This window comes from Microtus oregoni, unplaced genomic scaffold, assembly GCF_018167655.1.
Source record: "Microtus oregoni isolate MIOR12 unplaced genomic scaffold, Mior012 000037F_ref0000500, whole genome shotgun sequence".
Classification (NCBI taxonomy): Eukaryota; Metazoa; Chordata; class Mammalia; order Rodentia; family Cricetidae; genus Microtus; species Microtus oregoni.
The window spans coordinates 113557-134582 of NW_024543096.1; the positions used below are offsets into that span (position 1 = coordinate 113557).

Here is a 21026-nt window from a genome sequence, read left to right on the forward strand (position 1 = left end):
GTTTACATTTTATCAATACCATTAGGAAATTGCTGCCCAGGGGGATATCTAATAACATTAAATTAGACTCCAGCCATTCCAGTGCTATTAGATGATAAAATGAGTTTCTTGGGAGACTTTTGAGTAATTGGAGACATGAATCCTCTAGGAGGGAATGAGGCCAGTGAACCTGAGGCTGGGTTTATAGGTAAGCTTTATTTCAGAGGCATAAAATCCATTCAGAAAGGCCGATATTGAAAACTTGTATCTAGAAATTAGTAGAAGGTCTAAAAAGAGCAAGGGAATGCAGTTTACAATATTTCTAAAATTAAATAATCTGAGTTTAAAAATAAAGTATAACTAACTGCAGCATTATGATCTTTTGAATATTTCATACTTTTCCCACTTAAGTAGGATTAGGTTACATGAAAATGTTGAAGATTCATTTTGATTGATGCCTGTGTGCATGGCCTGCGTGTAGAGCTCATGGAGGCCAGAGGGCATCAGCTCCCCTGAAGCTGGAGTGGCAGGTGTTTGTGAGCTGCTTGGTGTTAGGGCATGGCATTGCTTGGAGGAATGGCAGGTGCTTCTAGCTGTTGAACCACCTCTCCCAACAAAATGTTCTTGACTTACAAGTAACTTCTTTAATGCGTTCTTCAGCTTACAGGCATGGTTTCAAACTTTCTTTGTTTAAATCATGGATAATTTCTGGAGTATCAGCCGAGGCCATATTGTTCTTGACTTTCAAGGCACCAGGAAGTTGGCCACAGCAGGTTACACTGATAGTGATAGATACCAGGTCAAATTCCACACGACCTGGAAGAAATATCAGTTTAAAATTTCTCAGCACAACTTTAATCAGAAATGAGATTAATGGACACATTCTACCTCCTGTCAGGAGGAAAGTTGCCATTTTGTTAAAAAAGAATTCTACTTATATAGCACTTTCTCCATCCCCAGAGTCCCTGTTCAGGTCCAAAGACAGCAAAAGTGGTTTCATCTGGAGCATTTTCTCCATTTCCTACTAAGCCAGTGGTGCCTTTATTCCTTGTTCCTGTTAGCCCCAAATAGCATTACCAGCAACAATAGATCCTCTTCAGGACGATAGTTCAAATCTCAGAACTCTATGCCCCATGATTCTAGACAGAGAAACTATGTAGGAGGAGGGACTCCTATCAGCACGGCATTGGGGAAGGACTACTGGACTGAAATTTCCAGACAAACACATTTGTTTGGCAAAGGAAGATGTGAAACAAAATCACCCTACATCTTTTCTACATCTCCGTGTCCACATCACCCCATTAGTGGTTTATTGATGGATTTTCCATGCTTATAAGCACAGAGTGGAAGATTTTATATTTAGAGTCAATACTCAAAAGAAATAATGAAATATGGATAGGAAGACATGTTGAGCTACAAAAAATATTGTAGAAGTACAGTTTTGAGGCAGTTTATTCTTGGAGAGACTCTTTGAAAGAAGAAGAAGAAGAAGAAGAAGAAGAAGAAGAAGAAGAAGAAGAAGAAGAAGAAGAAGAAGAAGAGCCAAGGGAAACCGGAGAACACCGGCACAGCAGACTGCATGTACACCAATTAGAGACTATAAAGAGCAGTGTGCTATGTTGCATGGGTCATGTGAAATGTCCAGCGATTCTCTGGTTACAAAAGAAGCTGCTGTGTCACAAACACCAGCAAGAAATGAATGCAGTCACACTGGCAAGGCGAGAACAGCATTGCATTATATTTAATGTTCTTCTCACAGAAAATCACCTCAAGTAGTTAGCTCCATAGAATCGGGTCACAAAGCAGGGGCTAGATTTCTGGAGGACTTCATTTCAAACTCATCTTCCAGGGAAGAAGAGCATCAGCTTCTCACTTCTCTCTGAGAGCCTTCAAGAACATAGCTGCTTTTCTCTATTAGAAACTGGAGGGGGGGAATCAAAACTGGTGCAGAAGAGGACAGGGAGAAGTGCATATACAAAGAGCCTCGGGCTGCTAATGCAAGCTCCAGTCACCACACTGGCCGCCCCCACATCCCTATTTCTTCTAGTAAACTCCTCTCCTAACTGTTCATCATGGATCAATGTGCAGAACCGAAGGAAGGCTTGTAGCCTCTGCATACTCTATGCTGAATTCCCCTTCATAGCCACAGTGGGTGGAAAAAGCAATCATTTAAAGACAAAATAGAACCAATAGCTTTATTCTGATTAGACTTAATCTAAGAAGATTAATGGAACTTTAATAGAGGTAAGCCAGGGAAATAATAAAACCTTAGGAGAAAAACTTTGATAGGAGAGAGAATAACATGTGCACACAAACACAAAACCAGTTTATCCTGGCAGCATGGCTCAGGGTTAGAGCTGCCCACAAGGACCTTGGGGATCCATCCTTCAACCTTTAAAACTTGGCCAGACAGTGAAGAAGGCAAGAACAGGGAGTTTAATGAGTTACGGTGTCAAGCAGAGCTGTGTGAGTCACCATTTTTATTTTAAGACAGGGCTTGCATAAGCAGTTTCATTAAAAAAAAACTGCATTTCATCTGAGATGACTTCTCATCCTAGAGAGAGAAAGTGTGTAATTGCTTAGGTTATTAGATAGATACAGGCACAACTCTCTACACCCCTTAAACTTCAATTGACACACATTGTTATCTTCTCTTAAGACTAGTGTGTATTTTCAGATTTGATGGATGGACTCCATTATATTTCCCTGGGCGTTACTTTGCTCTGTGTCCTGACCTTAATTTTATAGCTTTAATATATCACTCAAGCTTTTTCCCAGGTTGAACTAAAATAAAATATAATAAAATAGTTGAACTACAAAATCTTGAGAGTGAGCAATATGATTGGATAATAGCCTAAAATTAACAAAGGGCCTGGGAAATGTAGCATCAACCCATGACCTTGGGAGCCAAGGATTTGAGAATACATAGTTCTGCATAATTTTCCTGTTTCAAGTTAATAAACAGGAGAAAAACATGGAACAAGAATTCTGCTATCTGAGTACAAAATCTTTGCTTTCTTTTTCTCTTACAAACTAATCTTCATTGAATACAATATGGCTAATTTGCCTCTATGGGGCCATATCGGCATGTTCTCAAAAATTATGTGCATTGCTTTTTTTTCTGTTCACAAATCAAAAGAAGACAACCCACAAGTCAGGAGACAGAGGGAAACAAGAATATGAATACCATATATTTCTGAAATGCTTATTTCAGTTCCTTAATGAAGCATACTGGACATAACCCAAAGAATATCAATGAATTCTTCTCAGCAGGTGAGTGACCTCAAAATACCATTCAAACACTACATTGGTGATGTGTTTCTAACTGTCCTTCATTTTAAGAATTATTGGAGCCTTCACCCAGTATCTGATTGAAACAGATGTGGAGATCCCCAGCCAAGCACTGGTCCAAGCTCTGGGAATCCTGTTGAAGAAAGAGGGGAACGATTGTACAGGCCAGGGAAGGTCAAGGTCTTCACAAGGGAACCCACAGAAACAACCAATCTGCACTCATAGAAGCTCACTGACACTGGATATCAAGAGCTTGCATGGGGCCAACCTAGGCTCTTTACATATGTGTGACAGTTATATAGATCAGGCTACTTGTGGGACTCCTTGCAGTGGGAACATGGTCTGCCCCTGACACTTCAGCTAGCTTTTAGGAACCTATTTCTCATACTGGAGCCTTACCATGCCTTAATAGGAGGGAAGGATCTTAGTACTTCCCCAATTTGATATTCCACGTTTTGTTGAAACCAATGGGAGACCTGCCCCCTTTCTGAACGGAAACAGAGGGAAGTGGATGTGGGGGGCAGAGCAGAGGGATGCTGGGAGTGGGATTGGGAGGAGAGGAGGGAGGAAGGGGAAACTGTAGACCAGATGTAAAATAAGTGAATACATTTAATTAATAAGAAACGAATCATTAAGTGTTTTACATGTCCTTTAGACTTCAGTGGCTTGACAACAAGAACCAATAATTATTTTATTTCAGAAAAATATATATTTATCTGCATGCCAGAGGCATTCCAAAGAGCACTTTCCATCCTGGTATTGAATTGTGCTTGATTTCTAAGTCTGTATTTTTGTTTCATCAACTAACATAAATGACATGGAATCTCATTTTGTTTCCCATGCCTTTATCTAAATGGTGGTTTTCCTTAAAAATGTAAATGCTGTTCATCTTTTTAATACATTCATTTACATCTTGACATATTTTAATTTGTTGGTAATCCAGTGGTTGAGAAATGAGGAGATGCTCCTTCATTGCTTTCCATTAAAGACAGCCTATCCCTTTGCTTGCATTCGATACTACTGATGGACAGTTGGGACAAGTTTAAACTCCTGGATTTGCAACCTAAGAAAACAAATAAATTGAAAACTTTTCAAAGGGAGGCTATGTATCTATTTGGTTTTCGTTGACTATTATGAAGTTTTCAGAGTTCTACTGTAATTTTTTTGGCTGAATAGATAATTAAGTTAGCTAATTACTAGGTTGCCAGTACCTCCAATGCTAAGGTTTAATTTTGTACAATTATGTTTACAGATATATACACAAACAGACAGAGAAACGCACATATTTGTGGTAGTCATGTTGACTATTATGTGTATATATTCTATTTCATTTAATTTTCTCCAAGAAAAATTCTAAGAAGCAAAAATTATGACTCTCCCAATTTTATAGATAAAGAAACAATGATATGGCCTTCTGAAGACAGATTGAAAGAAACAATGATATTGCCTACTGAAGACAGATTGGAAGCACCTGTAGTTCAGATGCTGCAGTTGTTAATAGGAGAGGATGCTGACAACCAGAGCGTTTTTCCTTCATTGCTCTAATTTTACCCATTGTGATTTTTGGCAGTTAATTAATCTGTTGAACCAAAAGGTGCTCCTCATGTGGACCCTTACCCGAGCACTTGCTCGTGGGTGGTATGAGTAGGTGAGCCCACAGGTCTCTTTCTGCTCCGTCACACAAACCTTTCTGGAACTATGCTGTAGCTAATGGATAAGCCAGGCACCCATGCCCCTGGCATCCCTTTACATGGTCTTCGCCAGCCTCTTTTGACAATTAAGAAGTATGATTTTTCAATAGATGGTTGCTTCTGAGAGTCTGCAGTTCTTAGCAGGCAAGATTAATGCCACAGGCAGTGTTGACTGAGAGAGGACGAGAGTTTTAAGGCCATCGTGGAATATGACATATTAACACTGAAATGTAGGTGAGAGGTGGGTTACAATAATAATGGATTTGGATAGTTATGTCAATTAGAGCTTCTACTGAAGTTAGGAGTGACAGCAGGGAAAGGATGAAAGTAACTGTCAACGTTTACGGTAAAAAGTGGGATGTTAAAATAGCCACATTTTTATAGCTGTGTAATGGGCACTCTCAAATGGCTTTCTATTGAAAACACATTTTGAAATAATCGTCACTCTGTTAAACTCTTGATTCCACCTTAAAGTAGAGCAAATTGGATCCTTGAAGACAATCTGTTCTCGTTCTTCATTGCATCAGCCTGGCTACTCCTGTCCAGATAGTCAGGTGCTCTGACACCGAGAGACTTCGTGGAGAAAAGCTCTGTGCTTATCCAGCTACGTCCTGGGGAAGACCATTTGCAAAAATATTTGTCATGGGATTTAGAAATATGAAGAGTCAGGTGGATAAGTCAGTCTTTAAATAACTCCGTGCTCTTTTGATGATTCCTACTTATTTCAGACTCCCTTTCTCACAACAATTTCCAGGGTCTGTTATTTCCCAGAGAGTTGTCCCTTTTTTTTTTTCCCTTCCTGTATCCTCAAGGCTATGTACATACAGATCGGTGCTCTTTTGGAAGCTTGTGTCTCTGAATTTTATTCTGTAACATTTTGTTCAGTTCCATAGAAACAATTCAGCCTCTCATTCCGATCTCGTGTACTCACCTCTGAAGTAAAAGTATGCCAGAAATACATCCCTTCCTTGTTAACGATCAAAGGGACACCAGTTCTCTTCAAAGAGGAGGCACATGGCAAGCTCCTCAGGAATCTTGAACTAACTCTACTTCCTAATGGTTGGAGCCTTAGCTACTCCACCAATATCCAGACTGCTGGCTACAGACCCTGCATCACAACTGACTGCCACAGCTATAAATATGGAGAGGTTCTTTTTTATGCCAGCAATGCATTTGTCTTTGTTTGAACATGTTTTCCTTCAAAGTGGGTTTAAAAGCTTTTAGTCTTATGCCATTATTTCAAAACCTGTAACCCTCCTCCCACCTCTTAAGACTGAATTGCAAAGCCCAGGAGAAAGAGCATTGAGGTACCACTTTCCTGGCTCCATTTAAACCTTGGAAGTCTCATCAGTGCGGGAGACTGAACTCAGAACTCCTATTGACAGGTACTCAAGTGTGGAAATGAGTTGACTGTTAATAAGGTAGACACTTTATTTATCTTAATGTATTTCAATCTTCACATATTATAATTGCAAAAATAGCCCTCAGCTTCAACAGCAGGTTGCTAACAGCTACGGGAGGACTAGCAGGCAGGTCGCTGCTGCTTAATTATAAACAGTGAAGTCAAGAAGAATGGCTGAAACTCTCCGGCTCACTCCTAGTAACATGTCCTAAAGTACACTGTTTTAAAATAGTAGCAAAATGCTGGCCTTTGAAGAGAACATGTATGACTACATTCATTCCAATTATATTACTTTTCCATTAATAGCTAGATCTCCGAATATTACTGATTGATGGGAATGTAATGTATTAGAAAAAAGAAATAAATAGTTCTGGCTACCATTGATCCATAAAATTTGCAATGTTCTGATTAATATTCATTATACGACAAGATAATAATGTACATATAAGACAGATACTTACATTCTCAAATGTCAAGGTCTTCACGAAAAACAATAATGTCACCAAAATTTACATGAAAATGATTACACATGTATTAATCTACCCGAGAAGATTATTTTCTTAATGTAGCCACAGTCTATTCCCGTGGGGATTATGATCAGGCATAAAATTTTTCACATGGAAAAAAACAAATTTAAATAATGGGTTGACCAGAAAGAAGGCTCTTAGAATGAACACACTCCTGCCAATCCTGATGACCTCAATTCAACCTCCAGTACCCACTTAGTGGTGAGAGAGAACTGACTTCAGTTGGTTGATGATCTCCACACATGTGCCTAGCAGCATGCTGCTCAGCCACAAACGTATCTCCACCGGGGTTAAAATGGGCCATAGCTTCAGATAAAACCACTTGCCTAAGAGAGGTTAGTGTTCTTAGGAGTTTCAATTTGTTTTCTTTCTGGAAATTGACTGACCTCCTCCTTGCTGCGGAATGTCTGCCTGTGTCCCTCCCCAAATTCATATGTTAAAACTATAAGAAGTGTTTCTATGGGAACCCATGGTAGGTGATTTGATGATGACTGTGAGCCACATGGGGCTGAAATTTGTGTTCTTTTTATCATGACAGCTAAAGAGTTGACTGTTTTCTCATGCATGCGAAAGTCCAATGAGAGACAAAGGATTGTCTGAAATGAGGACTTCCTCCTCTAGGATCTACCTGAACCCTGATGTTGAACTTTAGAGCCTATGAAAATATGAGAAGCCATTCTATAGTTTATGTTGCTCTGCCTGTCATACCATGATGAGGCATCACTAATAGACTAAAGAAACTATTCATTTTAATGTGTTCATGTTTCTCGACGAAGAATAATGAACAAACATTAGAAGTATACAGAAATATATACCTTTCTATGTTTGGATATGAATAAAAAAATTGGTGATAGTTTTCGAGAAACTACTTCTCATATCTCATAAAACTACTTCTCGTAGCATGAAGATGAACTAAAATTATCTAATTCTCAGGCCTTACTTAAAACTTAGTAAATCAGTAATTCTGTGGTTTGTTTTCATCCTGCACAAGCATTTTTGTTTGCTTGTTTCTAGGACAAGGATTTTTTGTTTGTTTGCATGTTTATTTTGTTTGTCCCTAGACAGCCCTGGCTGCCCTGGCATTTACTCTGTAGTCCAGGCTAGCCATGAACTCAGAGATTCTTATGCCTCTGCTTCCTGATCCTGGGAATAAAGGTGTGAGCCAGATCATGTATTTATTAACGATCCTAAGTTGATCAGGCTACTCACTCGACAGAGACCTGGTGTACAGTTATAGAAAAGGAATATGTGAGACACTGGTTTCAACCATTTTCTTTAAAAAAAATGTTTATTTATTATGTATACAATATTCTGTCTGTGTGTATGACTACAGGCCAGAAGAGGGCACCAGACCTCATTACAGATGGTTGTGCGCCACCATGTGGTTGCCGGGAATCGAACCCAGGACCTTTGGAAGAGCAGGCAATGCTCTTAACCTCTGAGACATCTCTCCAGCCCCTGGTTTCAACCTTTTAAGTAGAGCAAACACACAAGTAAGGGATACAAAAACAAGATAAGATTGGGAATTATTGACCCTCTTCTCCCCACCTCAGAATCCAGTGTTTTAGCTTTATCTGCATGGCGACACAACACAAGACATTCTGTACCTCGTCAATAAAATGCTAGAATGGTCTGTGTTTCAAAATCTGGAGTGTTCCAACTCCGAGGGACAAGGTTGCTTTGGAAGTCTGGGCTCTGAGGTCTCATAAGGGGTTTTCAGGCCTTCGAGGCAGCTGCATATGTTTTTTCTCACTTGTTTGTTGTCGTTCACACTCAGGATAGAACCAGCAGCATGTCAGTCATTGTGTTCTGGATCTCCATCACTGAGAAGCATGGCCAGGCTTTTTTTTTTCCTTAGAAACTTGCCTTTGGCCTATGTTAGCCTTGAACTAGCTCTGTAGTCCAGATATGTCTTAAACTTGTGATCCTCCTGGCTAAGATTTCCAAGCTGCTGGGATTATAGAATTGTAAACCCAGGGTTAGGAACCAAGTGTTTTTGCATGAGAATCATGAAGTAAGTTCCTCACTTACTTCTGTCTGATTGGATTTGCTCATCTGACCTTAGAGAACCCCCAGTTTATCTTTGCTGAGTGGAATATAGAAACCCAGAAAGAAATAGGAAAGAAAGAGATTCACAAATATATATATTAGGACAAACAAACAGACAGACAAAACTATTTTACTTCCAGTTGTGAGTTTAGGTTGTTTAGTCTTTTATTCCTTTAATTTCCTCTCATACTGTGACCCTCTAAGACAGTCAAGACTAGCACAATTTAGACTGTACTTCATTTTATTGTTATGACCCACACAATATGACATAAAGTAGCTGATCTTCAATTTGTAGGGCTTATTTTTTTTAATTTTTTAATTTAACTTGCCTTTGAAATTCAAAATTTAGTAATCCTATCCCTGAACTCACCTTGGCTGGATTTGCCCAGTTTATTTAGATGGAATGAATTGCAAAGACAAAAACAGCATAATAGAAACAGGCTCAAACATGGTTTGCTAGAATAAAAGGTCATTTTGTAGGATTAAGGAATCCAAGCTAAGGATTTCTTTTCATCATTAAAAAGTAGGAAAGTGGGAGCTGGAGAAACAGCCCAGCTGTTAAAAGCACTGGCTGCTTTTCAGAGTTCAGTTCCCAGCAACTACATGGTGGCTCACAACAATCTATAAGGAGATCTGGTGCCCTCTTCCGGTATGCAAGCATACATGTAGGCAGAACACTGTATACATAATAAATAAATAAACCTTAAAAAAAAGAGAAAGAAAAAGTAGGAAAGGATGAAAAACAGTGAGTTTTATAATGTAAGAGACTATGGCATCAACTGCTAGAAGCTTAAGATATAGCAACATCTTTATGCTTCTAGGCATTGTACTTTAGGGTTGACCTCTGCACACACTGCAAAATTTGAACCCATTCAAAATCTGGTGAGAGAAACTTTAATGGAAAGCCTTTTAAAGCTTTACATTGTGCTATCATATAAATGTAGAAACTAAAATAACGGTCTCATAAAAGTTGAGAATAGGCTGGTAGTTACTAGAAGCTATGGAGAAAACTGGAAAGGGGAGAGAGGGGGATGTTCTATCAATGGTACTCAGTTAAGAATGATAGATGTAGGAGTTCTAGTAGACCACATATCCTAGTATGATATTAATGCAGATGCTGTTGAGGTCAGAAGAGAGAATTGCAGCATGGAGCTGGAGTCGTAGGCAGTTATCAGCTTTTCAGTTAGGGTATTGCAATCCATTCTTGGGTCCGCTGGAAGAGCAGCAAGCACTTTCAATTACTGGGCCATCTCTCCAGCAAGAAACTACTTTTGAGGAGTCAAATATGTTTAACCTGATAGAAACATTATGCAATGTATCAAATATTACATTATACAAGATGAACATAATTTGGGGTTTCTATGATCAGTTTTAAATATGACAATAAGAAAATATATGACAAAAAGTAAAAAATTGTAAATGTCTCCTTTGAACTGAAATGCTGAGGAAAAGTAAACAAAACCTAATATGCTTCCATAGAGGAAAAAAGGCTTTCCCAAGACATGAAATATGCAGTTGCAATGGGAGGTCACGAGTGTGCGATCGTGTAGAACAGAGAATACTGAAAAGTACAATGATGTGGCAGAAAAAAGAGAGGAGGTTTACTGCTTTAGATCAAAACAGAAAACTGCAAAGCCAAATATCTGTTTTAGGTTCACAACTTTAAGTATTTTGCTAGTCTCAAAAAATAGGTTAAAAAACAGTAGTTTAAACTAAAGAAAAAAACAACAATAAAAAATGAGCATGAGTTCTGGTGTATCGATTTTAATATACCTCTTGCTTCAGAACTTAACAGCATTTTTCAGATATTAAAATTATCTTTTAAAAGTCAAATATAATTTATTTCCTTATGAAGACAAAAGATGACCTCAAAAAAGCAGGGACAATAATTTAGAGAAATTTTCACCAGGAAGCCTATGACGTAACAATCTTTTCAGAATGATGGGATCATTGTACCTTTGCGTTACCCCTTCTTAAACCATGCAGAAGTTAACTCAACTGAATCACCCAATAAATGTTCAAAAGAGACTGACCCTTACTGCTCTGTTGACTTGCCTTTCTCGGCTTCCACAAAAGCTCACATGTTCCATTTTTTTCCCATTGTCTCAACAGAAAATAGCCTGTTACCTATCAATGTGCCTCTTTCAATCAGATTTGGTTTTTTCACCTCTTACCACATTTTAGAAATAACCTGATTTTTACAGATGAAAAGTTTCCTTAGTTTGGTTCATACTATTTTATTACATCTTAAAGACAATTCTTTATTTATAAGCTATCAAAAAGCATGCAAAATATAGGAATCTTTTCTCATTAGAAAAATAAGATTTTGATCAATGCCTGATAATTGCCAGGATCCTAGCTCAATGATCTCCTCTTTCAAAATTGTCTCTTTTGACAGAGTGGCTGGAACATTAGATGAGAAACTGCATGAGAGGCATCTGATCAAATGTACTCTGGGTATGAAATTTCAGATTAGAGTGGGACCCAATAAGTGACAACAACAACAACAAAAGAAAGAAAGAAAGAAAGAAAGAACGAAAGAAAGAAGAAAGAAAGAAAGAAAGAAGAAAAGAAAAGCTACCATTGATGTTTATTATGTGCCAGAAACCAACTGATATTGCTCTGGGTTTTATGCATTTCATCATCATCATTCTTATCATTTACAGTATTGTGCAGGGTGTAACTATATCCTCTCTGCAAGTTTCACTGTACCTAGTTCTTATCATTTACAGTATTATCCTGGTATAGGAGGTCCTCCTGTTTTTGTGTTGCTCTCGTTGGTTAATCAATAAAGAAACTGCTTGGCCTGATAGGGCAGAACTTAGGTAGGCAGAGAAGGCAGAACTGAATTCTGGGAGGAAGAAAGCAGAGTCAGAGAGAGAAAGCCGCCATGTAGACACCAAGTCAGACATGTTAAATCTTTCCCATTAAGCCACAACCTTGTGGGGAACACAGACTTAATAGAAATGTGTTAAATCAAGATGTCAGAGTTAGCCTATAGGAGGCTAGCGATAATGACCAGGCAGTGTTTAAATGAATACACTCTCTGTGTGGTTATTTTGGGAGCTAAGCTAGCCGGGCAGCCAGGACAAACAAGGTGCCCTCTCTCCTTGCCACATTATCCAGGGTGTAACTATATCCTCTCCGCATGCTTTACTGTACCTAGTATTTATAGTATTGTGCAGGGTATAGCTTTATTCTCTACATATGTTTTACTGTACCTAGTTCTTATCATTTTCAGTATTATTCAGGGTGTAACTATATTTCTCTGCATGTTTTACTGTACCTGGTTCTTGCTATGAAGAGAAGAGTTCAGAATTTTCAGAAAGGTCTACTACAAGGATAAATGGAGTTGACAAGGGCTGGAACTGTTGAAGGACCACAGACTAAAAGGATCGGAAACTGACAATGACAAAATAAAGAGAGAAACAACTCTTTGAAGTGGCAGTCTAAAAGAAGGCATGATTGACGTCTATTTAACAACAATTGGACAGATTTAGCGAACATGGATTTGTTCATTAAATCCCCAACTACCAGGATGAGGGCACCTTCTGACATGTCGGAAAGGCTATTTAAAAATGAATAAAGAAAATTCAACTTCACATAGTAGATAGAGAAGCTATTAAATATGTTATGCTGAGATAGGAAGCAAATAGGAAATAGAACAAAATTAGTTTGGTCCAATTTTCAGAAGAAAAACCTACAAATGACTTTTGAATGTAGGTAAGGGTGAATTTGAGCCTCCCTTTGGCTCCATGGACTGCTGCAGAAAAAATGTGTGACTACCTCTTCCTAGAATGAGATTTTTCAGAATTTTATGACTGATTTTTATACCCTTAAAATAAGTACTCAAAATTCTAGTCAAGAATGTTTTTATGTGTTAACAGCATATGCATAAAAAACTAAACGCCTGTAAAATTTATTATTCTGTTTGTATGATATAATGTGACATATTCATCTATGAAAGCACAATACAAAGGGCCTGGACTAAGTTAGAAAGAGAAAACCTAATAATATTGAGAGAGTTGAGAACTCTTATTTTCCCATTTTTCAAGAAGTTCTCTTTAATACCCATAGCATCAATATATTCTAAAAGAAACATCTAGCAAAAATTCCATTTTCATGAAAGGGAATACATGACTAGATTGTACGGCTGGATCCATCTCAAAGCACTCTGTATTCATGTGATAAACAAAATCTTTGAAATATCAGTAGTTACGAAGCATGAAACTTGGTTTAGACATTTTCACAAAATGTCTCGGCGATACTAGGATATTTGGAGGCTCCAAGACACCAGCTAAGCAGTAGATTCCTTTATCAAGTCTTTGCCTATGTAACAGAGTCTTTCCATCCAGCACACATGTTATCAGCTTATCTCCACTGCCTGCAACTCCGAGATAGGGCGAGAGCTCTTGACCTGGGAGTGATGCCTCACTCCCAGCTTGCATGTATTCAGACCTGTATTTAGCCACAGGCATTTCCTATCTCATGACAACAAAGATCTGATGCATTTTGTCCACCATGGGGCATGTCATACATTTCCAAACAAACGTGCGCTGTGACCATGAACAGCAGAAAGTAGTGGGACAGAAAGCGCAGACATACATTATTCTGCCTCCCACACACTTGGAACATCTCCATTCAAACAGCCTCTCTGACTGGCAAAGATAGAAACTCTTGTTTTTATGTAGCACAGAAAACAATGCACCCACAGGAAGATGGGAGCTATTTTTAAAACAAGAGTCACATTATTTAATACCAGTCCCAGAAGGGATAGACTACAAAGATTACTCATAAAAGGGAAACAGTTGTGTCAAGTACCTTATGCTCTTTATCATACTTTGTCTCCATGTTCCAGAGTCTTTGGGCTTGTAATTACCACTTGACCATTTGTATTATGCTGCTTCGGAGATGCAAGCCAGAAGTATTGTGTCTATTATTCCTTTTTTTTTTTTTTTTTACTGAGCAGTAAAATGAATTCAAAATGATTCTTTTAAATTAATAAGCAGAGGCAACTCATTACAGGTTTCTGCAGTTTCTTATTGAAACCTCTCTGGAGCTTATTGTTGTTAGTAATTTTCCCTTATCAGAGATTATGCTTTCAAACATCCAAGCCATTACCATAACACTAACAGGATATTAATTTAGGCTATAGGATCTGACAGATTGGATTTCTTAGGAGGATTTAGAATCTCTAATTCTGAATCTGCAGGTCTCTAAGAACTTATTAGCAAGGATGAGGGCATGAGCAACAGAATTCGGTTGAGGTGAGGTAAATGCAAAACAGAGTGAGAGCCAGAATGTGGTGGAATCACAGAGATCTAACACTGAAACCATTTTTTTCTGGTTTCTTGCCTTGACGTAGAGTCTGACTAAAGATTTCTCCAGAAACCATTGTTTCCTAAGCTCTGAACTAAGCTGCCACCCACTTAAAGCTCCCTTTTGTTAAATCAGATGATGACTCTAACTGCTTCAGGGTTGGCTAAGCATTAAGCTATACATAAAATCATGTGAAAGGCATAAGATTCTGTGGTACCGAAAAAGAGATATTCAAGTGTTTGCCCATTATGTAGCTGCTCAACCAATCCTACTGTTTATTCAAGCAAAGGAACATCCCCCTGAAGGGTCTAGGAGCGCTATTGTCCTTGCCCAAAACTCAGTCCCTCAGCAAGAATAAAGAAAGAGCATTGCTGCTTCTGAAATCTTGACTTCTTTATTCTCCTCACAGGTTTGGTTGACAGAGCCATGTTAAAAACCAGAAAACAAAATAGAAAGGAGCAGATTTTTTTTCAAGGGGGGGGGGGGGTCGGCTAGGGTGTTGGAATGCAGAAGGAAGTTTGAATAAATTCTTTGATTTGAAATTCCCTTCTTGTGAGGTATAAACAGCACCAGATGGCTCTATTCAGAATTCATGAAGATGCTTTACAATAGTGCAGACCAATAAAGGCTATCTATGCAAACTTTCAAAGTCCACCTTCTCCAAATAAGCTACAGAGTCATTTTTTTCTTCATTAAACAATCGAGCTGCTGCTTTGGATGGATGTAAGTACCAATGACTATAGTGGTGTCAACTATGGTCATCGTTTTCTCAACTTGGCCTCTTAAAATGATTTCCTATATTGTAAAACAATATCCCTTTGCTTTGATTTCCCTGTGTGAGCATCATTTCTCTGGCCCTCAGGTGTATAATCTCTTCTGGTGGAAATGGCTCACAGAGTAAAATTTTGTAGTAGAAACACCTAAAGGGTGACTACGATTACTTAATGGCCACCTCACTCAAGGTGGCTTGTGTGTTTTTCCTAAGTAATTAGTACCTCACACATTGGATTTCAGTCATATAACCACAGATTATGTGATGCGTCAGATACGGCACCTTTAGTGTCAAAGACCAGACTAATTTCTGAAGTAGGTCTTTTTTTAAAACTATCTCTAAGTTTTCCAGAAGGCAAAACTTCAGGATGAGTCAATTCTAGTTCCAAGAAGCAGGAATGAATTTCATTCCAAATATATAATCAGTTAAAAATAGTTTGCTACAATTTCAGATTAAGCATATTCATGACAAAGGGACATTATCCTTTGTAATTTTAGCCTCCCTTCCATCATGAAACCCCCATTTTCCTTGTTAAGGTTAATCTCTTTCTTCTGCAAGTGCATGGATTTGCATGTGCAATGCTCCCCTGCTCTCTTTCAGTACCATATTGTCCTAAAAAGATATTCAGTTCTGTAATTGCGGCAATGATCACTGAAAGGAAAAATTCCAGTGTTTCAGATACCGATCATATGGGTTTTGTGAAAAATTTACCATTATGCAATAGTTAGGGAGCAAAATAGTGAAAACCAAACGTAACATATGTTTGTGAACACTGAACATATGGCCAATGAGGAACGCACGATTTAGATAAAGGAACTGCAATGTCAGCTTTTCACAAAAGTATTTCCCATTTCAATTCCTGTCAACACGTTGTGTTGTACATTTACCCTCGCAACAGTCTGTATTCCACAAGCCTTCTTGAAGCAAAGTAGGAGGTGCTTCCCCCCATGACAGATGATAAAAACAAGGAGAAGGACACAAGGCAATGCTCATTTGCCAGAGAGTGCCTTCTCAGGCAGCCACAGACTCAGAGAATTAAACCTGTGCAGCAAAGTAAACAGGACAAATTTTACATCTCTCTTCATTTAAATATTCCATCAGTATTTACTGTGTACTCCTTTGGTGACAGGTTTTGTGTGAGGCAAAGAAGAGCAAATGGAGAGATGAGAGATGACCCTTGCCCCACAGCCATGCTGAGTGAGAGGCTTCTCCCCACCAATACAGTAGAACTATTATCCCTTAAAGTGTGTGTGGGCGGGGGATGGTAGAGGTTTTCTTGTAGGTAGGCATTTGTACACCTTGAAATATTGCTTGAGTAACGGTCAGAGAGAGGAAAGTGGATTAAAGAGCTAGCTGGGTAGAATCCACACAGAGGAATGCAGGCTACAGTCCCATAACTTTAGAGTCCTCAAATGTCTTTGTGTCAAAGCATATGAACTCATGCTTGCTCTTAGCTGCAAGTGTTTGCAGCTGCCTCAGTTGGGCCAGAGCTCACAAGCTGGATCGCCACAACAGAACCAGGGCCTCTGCTACCTCCTCGGAGACTTCTCGCTCTGAGCTTCTGACCTGTGCCGTTTTATGATTGCCTACCTGTAGAACCATTGAGTGTGGCTGTTCTATGATTTTCCTACCCGTAGAATCCTGTTACTCAAAATTGCTGCCGTTTTGAGGAAATATAAACCAACTATATACTGAGGAAATATGACAATTGAATTAAATATTAGAGTATATATTTCACATAACATTAAAATTATTACCTTAAGAAGTTTGTTTCAGTGAAGAACTATTTAATTACTAAAGTATATCAGTTACCAATACAAGACCAATCATCAGTAAGTAGATTTTCTCCAATATTATTTTCCTAGTGATGTACTTGCTACATTCTTAAATGTAACTAATGGTTTTAAAAACTGTCAATCTCTTAAAAACTAAATATTTGTACTCTCTGATACAGTGGTACTTTATCTACCTAATGCTGCAACTCTTTAATACAATTCGTTGTGTTGTTATGAACCCAAACATAAAATTATTTTTATTTGCATTTTTATTTATTGATTAAAAATTTCCACCTCCTCCCATTTCCCTCTCACTCCCCCTACTCCTCCTCCTTCTCACTCTCCAGTCCTAAGAGAAGTCAGGGTGCCCTGCCCTGTGGGAAGTCCAAGGTCTTCCCACCTCCATCCAGGTCTAGGAAGGTGAGCATCCAAATGGACTAGGCTCCCACAAAGCCAGTCCGTGCAGGAGAAGCAAAACCCAGTGCCATTGTCCTTGGCTTCTCAGTCAGCCCTCATTTTCAGACACATTCAGAGAGTCTGGTTTGTTTACATGCTCATTCAGTCCCAGTCCTGCTGGCCTTGGTGAGCTCCCATTAGATCATTCCCACCTTCTTTGTGTGTGGACACACCCCTCGCAGTCCTGACTTCCTTGCTCATGTTCTCCCTTCTTCTGCTCTTCATTTGGACCTTGGGAGCTCAGTCCAGTGCTCCAATGTAGGTCTCTGTTTCTATCTCCATTCATCACCAGATGAAGGTTCTATGGTGATATGCAAGATATTCACCAGTGTGGCTATGGGATAAGCCCAGTTCAGGCACCCTCTCCTCTGCTGCCCAAGGAACAAGCTGGGGATATCTCCTTGGACACCTGGGAACCCCTCTAGAGGCAAGACTCTTGCCAACCCTAAAATGGCTCCCTTAAGACAAAAAGACAACCTACTGAATGGGAGAAGATTTTCACCAACCCCACATCAGACAAAGATCTGATCTCCAAAACATAGAAAAAACTCAAGAAACTAGACATTAAAACTCTAATTAACCCAATTAAAAAAGGGGTACTGAACTGAACAGAGAATTCTCAACAGAAGAAGTTCAAACGGCCAAAAAACACTTAAGGTCATGTTCAACCTCCTTAGCGATCAGGGAAATGCAAATCAAAACAACTTTGAGATACCATCTTACACCTGTCAGAATGGCTAAAATCAAAAACACCAATGATAGCCTATGGTGGAGAGGATGTGGAGTAAGGAGAACACTCATCCATTGTTGGTGGGAATGCAAACTTGTGCAACCACTTTGGAAATCAGTGTGGTGGTTTCTCAGGAAACTGGGAGTCAACCTGCCTCAGGACCCAACAATTCCACTCTTGGGAATATACTCAAGAGATGCCCAATCATACTTCAAAAGCATTTGTTCAGCTATGTTCATAGCAGCACTATTTGTAAAAGCCAGAACCTGGAAACAACCTAGGTGCCCCTCAGTAGAACAATGGATAAAGTAGGTGTGGCACATATACACTTTAGAGTTTTACTCGTCGGTAAAAAACAAAGACATCTTGAATTTTTCATGCAAATGGATGGAAATAGAAAACACTTTACTGAGTGAGATAACCCAGACCCAAAAAGATGAATATGATATGTAATCACTCATAAGTGGATTCTAGCCATAAATAAAGAACATTAAGCCTATAATTCGTGATCCTAGATTAGCTAAATAAGAAGGTGAACCCAAAGAAAAACATATTTGTCCTCTTGCATATTGGAAGTAGACATGATTGTCAGGAAAAAGTTGGGAGCACGGGGGTGGGGGTAGGATGGGGGTAAGGGGAGATGGGGAGAGAGAAAGGAGAAGGGGAGGATTGGGGAGAGCTTGGGGGAATGGGATGGTTGAGATGGAGAAAGGGTGGATATGGGAGCAGGGAAGTAGATATCTTTATTTGTATTTTATAACTGTGATTTTGCTACTGTTATGAATCATTATCTAGATAATTTCAGAGATTGAGCTTTGCCAAAGTGTTTGTGATCTACTGGTTGAGAGCTGCTGTAAGAGATGCAAACCACAGACATAATGATAATAACCAATTTGTTTAGTAGACTTTTTAAAAACTAGTAATATTTCATGATAATTTAAAACAATTTTAAAAATAATTTTGCTTTAAAAACTATACAAATTATTTTTGATAAATATAAAAATAAGCATAGGCAATTAACAGCATAACTAATTGTAATTGCTATGTTTGACTTATAAGAAAGATATTGGTGGTGAGCAGAAGATTAAAGATGAAAATGGGTATCTAATATTTACATAATTTTATAAGGAAGCCACAAATGGTACACATGCAAAACTATAAACTTTGAGCAGGACAGGTAATAAAATCACATTTTCATAATATAGACCAACATTTTATTGAACACTTGAGTGAAGTTATATGATCATATTTTCAAATAGAAACAATATTTCTATGATTTTACATACACTTAAATAATCTAGTCTTTCTATGAATAGTACTATATAAAGTAAAAATAAACATTTACATAGGTATGTAAATATATTACATATATTTATACATATATGCTCATATATATGGTCCTATATATGTATGTGCGGCCATATAGATATTGTCTTAAAAATTATATTAATTTCTCATTATAGTAAAAATAGTGTAACCAATGTGAATATTAGTGTCCTGTATCAAAAAAAAAAAAGAAAAATAGATTAACATTTGCTCCAGGTATTACTCCCAAACAGTTAGAAATTCTATTCTAGAAATACATATTAATTCATGATATATCTACTTCATTCTCAATTGGTAGGATATAAGATCATCTTTAATGTCTATCAATTGATGCATGGATAATGGAATTATGTTGCAGATAAAGTGAAATTATAAATTTTCAAGGAGAAACTTGATAATAATGTATATCTCAGGCCCAGACTCAGAAGGGCATGCATATTCAGCATTTTCTCCCTCATGTACAGATTCTTTCTCAGATCTTGAGATCTGCTTACTTTGGAGCGCCTATAGACACAAGGAACTAGAAAAGTGTCATTGGACGGAAGGTTGAGAAAGATTTAGGGAATGATAGAATATGGGTGGTACAGAGGAGAAAAGGAGATGGTGGGAAGGAAGGTTACATTAGGTGTACTGGGAGGTTTGGATGTGGGATGAGGTGAGGGAAGGGATAAAAACATTAAGGATGTTTGAAAACATTGCGTGGGAAGCTGCTTTATAAGCATCATATATAAATCTGTACCATACAAATAGATGCACTGAAGTTTACTCTGTTCAGGAGATCATGCCCCTTACTGAAGCCATGAAGTTGCCAAATAAAAAAGCCTATTTTCACATTTGGGATACATTTCCACATGTTGTTGATCACGGATGTCCTGGTGATTCCTCCCAAATAATACAAGCTACTGCAATTATTCTTCATTGCTAACCAGAGCTTAATGCTAAGACATCATACATATTGTTTATTTGACATATATTTGATAAATTATTGCATATTTTGGCATACATCATAATGTATTGTTAAAGACACCACACGTTTTGGTCATAGGACATGGAGAAACAAAATTGATATTGACCGGAAAGTGTTATGCAGGCTTTTGAGGGATAGGACTAGCATATGACTCCAGGAGGCTATAATAATGGCAGACCAGCAAAATATGCTCATGAAAGCAATAACGTCATTAATGTTATGAGATAAAAAGTCACTTTCAGGCTGAATTTAGTGGTCTTTACATAGGATGAAATACATATTTTATACTGTAAATTTGTCCAAAAATCCATAGCTAGGGATCTCATAGGTTCCAGAAATGAGCCATCTACAATTAGTTTGCTAAATGGATAAAGAATAAAACTGCCCTCTAAATTTTATCTCTATACCCATACAATATTTCAGCTTTCAAATATAATCAGAGAGATTTTACAGCACAGTAGATAGTGGTTAAAGCAGAAACTCACAAGTGGTAACAGTGCAGAGAATAAGTGTCCATAGTGTACTCATTTGTATGACACCCTGAACTGAAAGACTGAGGACAATCATAAAGGAGACATGATGTATGTAAGAGTAAGCTGTTAGGGATACCATGTCTGAAACAGCTCCAAGGAGATTGAATGGGTATTATTTTGAAGAAGACAAAGAAAAGGAGGATGAAGAGGAAGAAATCATGAAGAGGAAGAGGAAGATATGCAGTTAGCAGGATAGTATCTAGAGAGAT

At 38.2% G+C, this 21026-nt stretch overlaps 1 protein-coding gene across 1 annotated transcript in view; it reads right to left on the reverse strand.

The window, feature by feature from the left end:
• Positions 1–232: 232 nt before the first annotated feature.
• The window catches only part of LOC121433132 (low-density lipoprotein receptor-related protein 1B-like), a 356741-nt gene continuing 335947 nt past the window's right edge, over positions 233–21026 (reverse strand). Inside the window, exon 3 of the mRNA XM_041631376.1 lies at positions 233–795. Coding sequence (XP_041487310.1) covers positions 641–795 — 155 coding nt within the window. The 3' untranslated portion in view covers positions 233–640. The remainder of the gene's footprint in view (positions 796–21026) is intronic.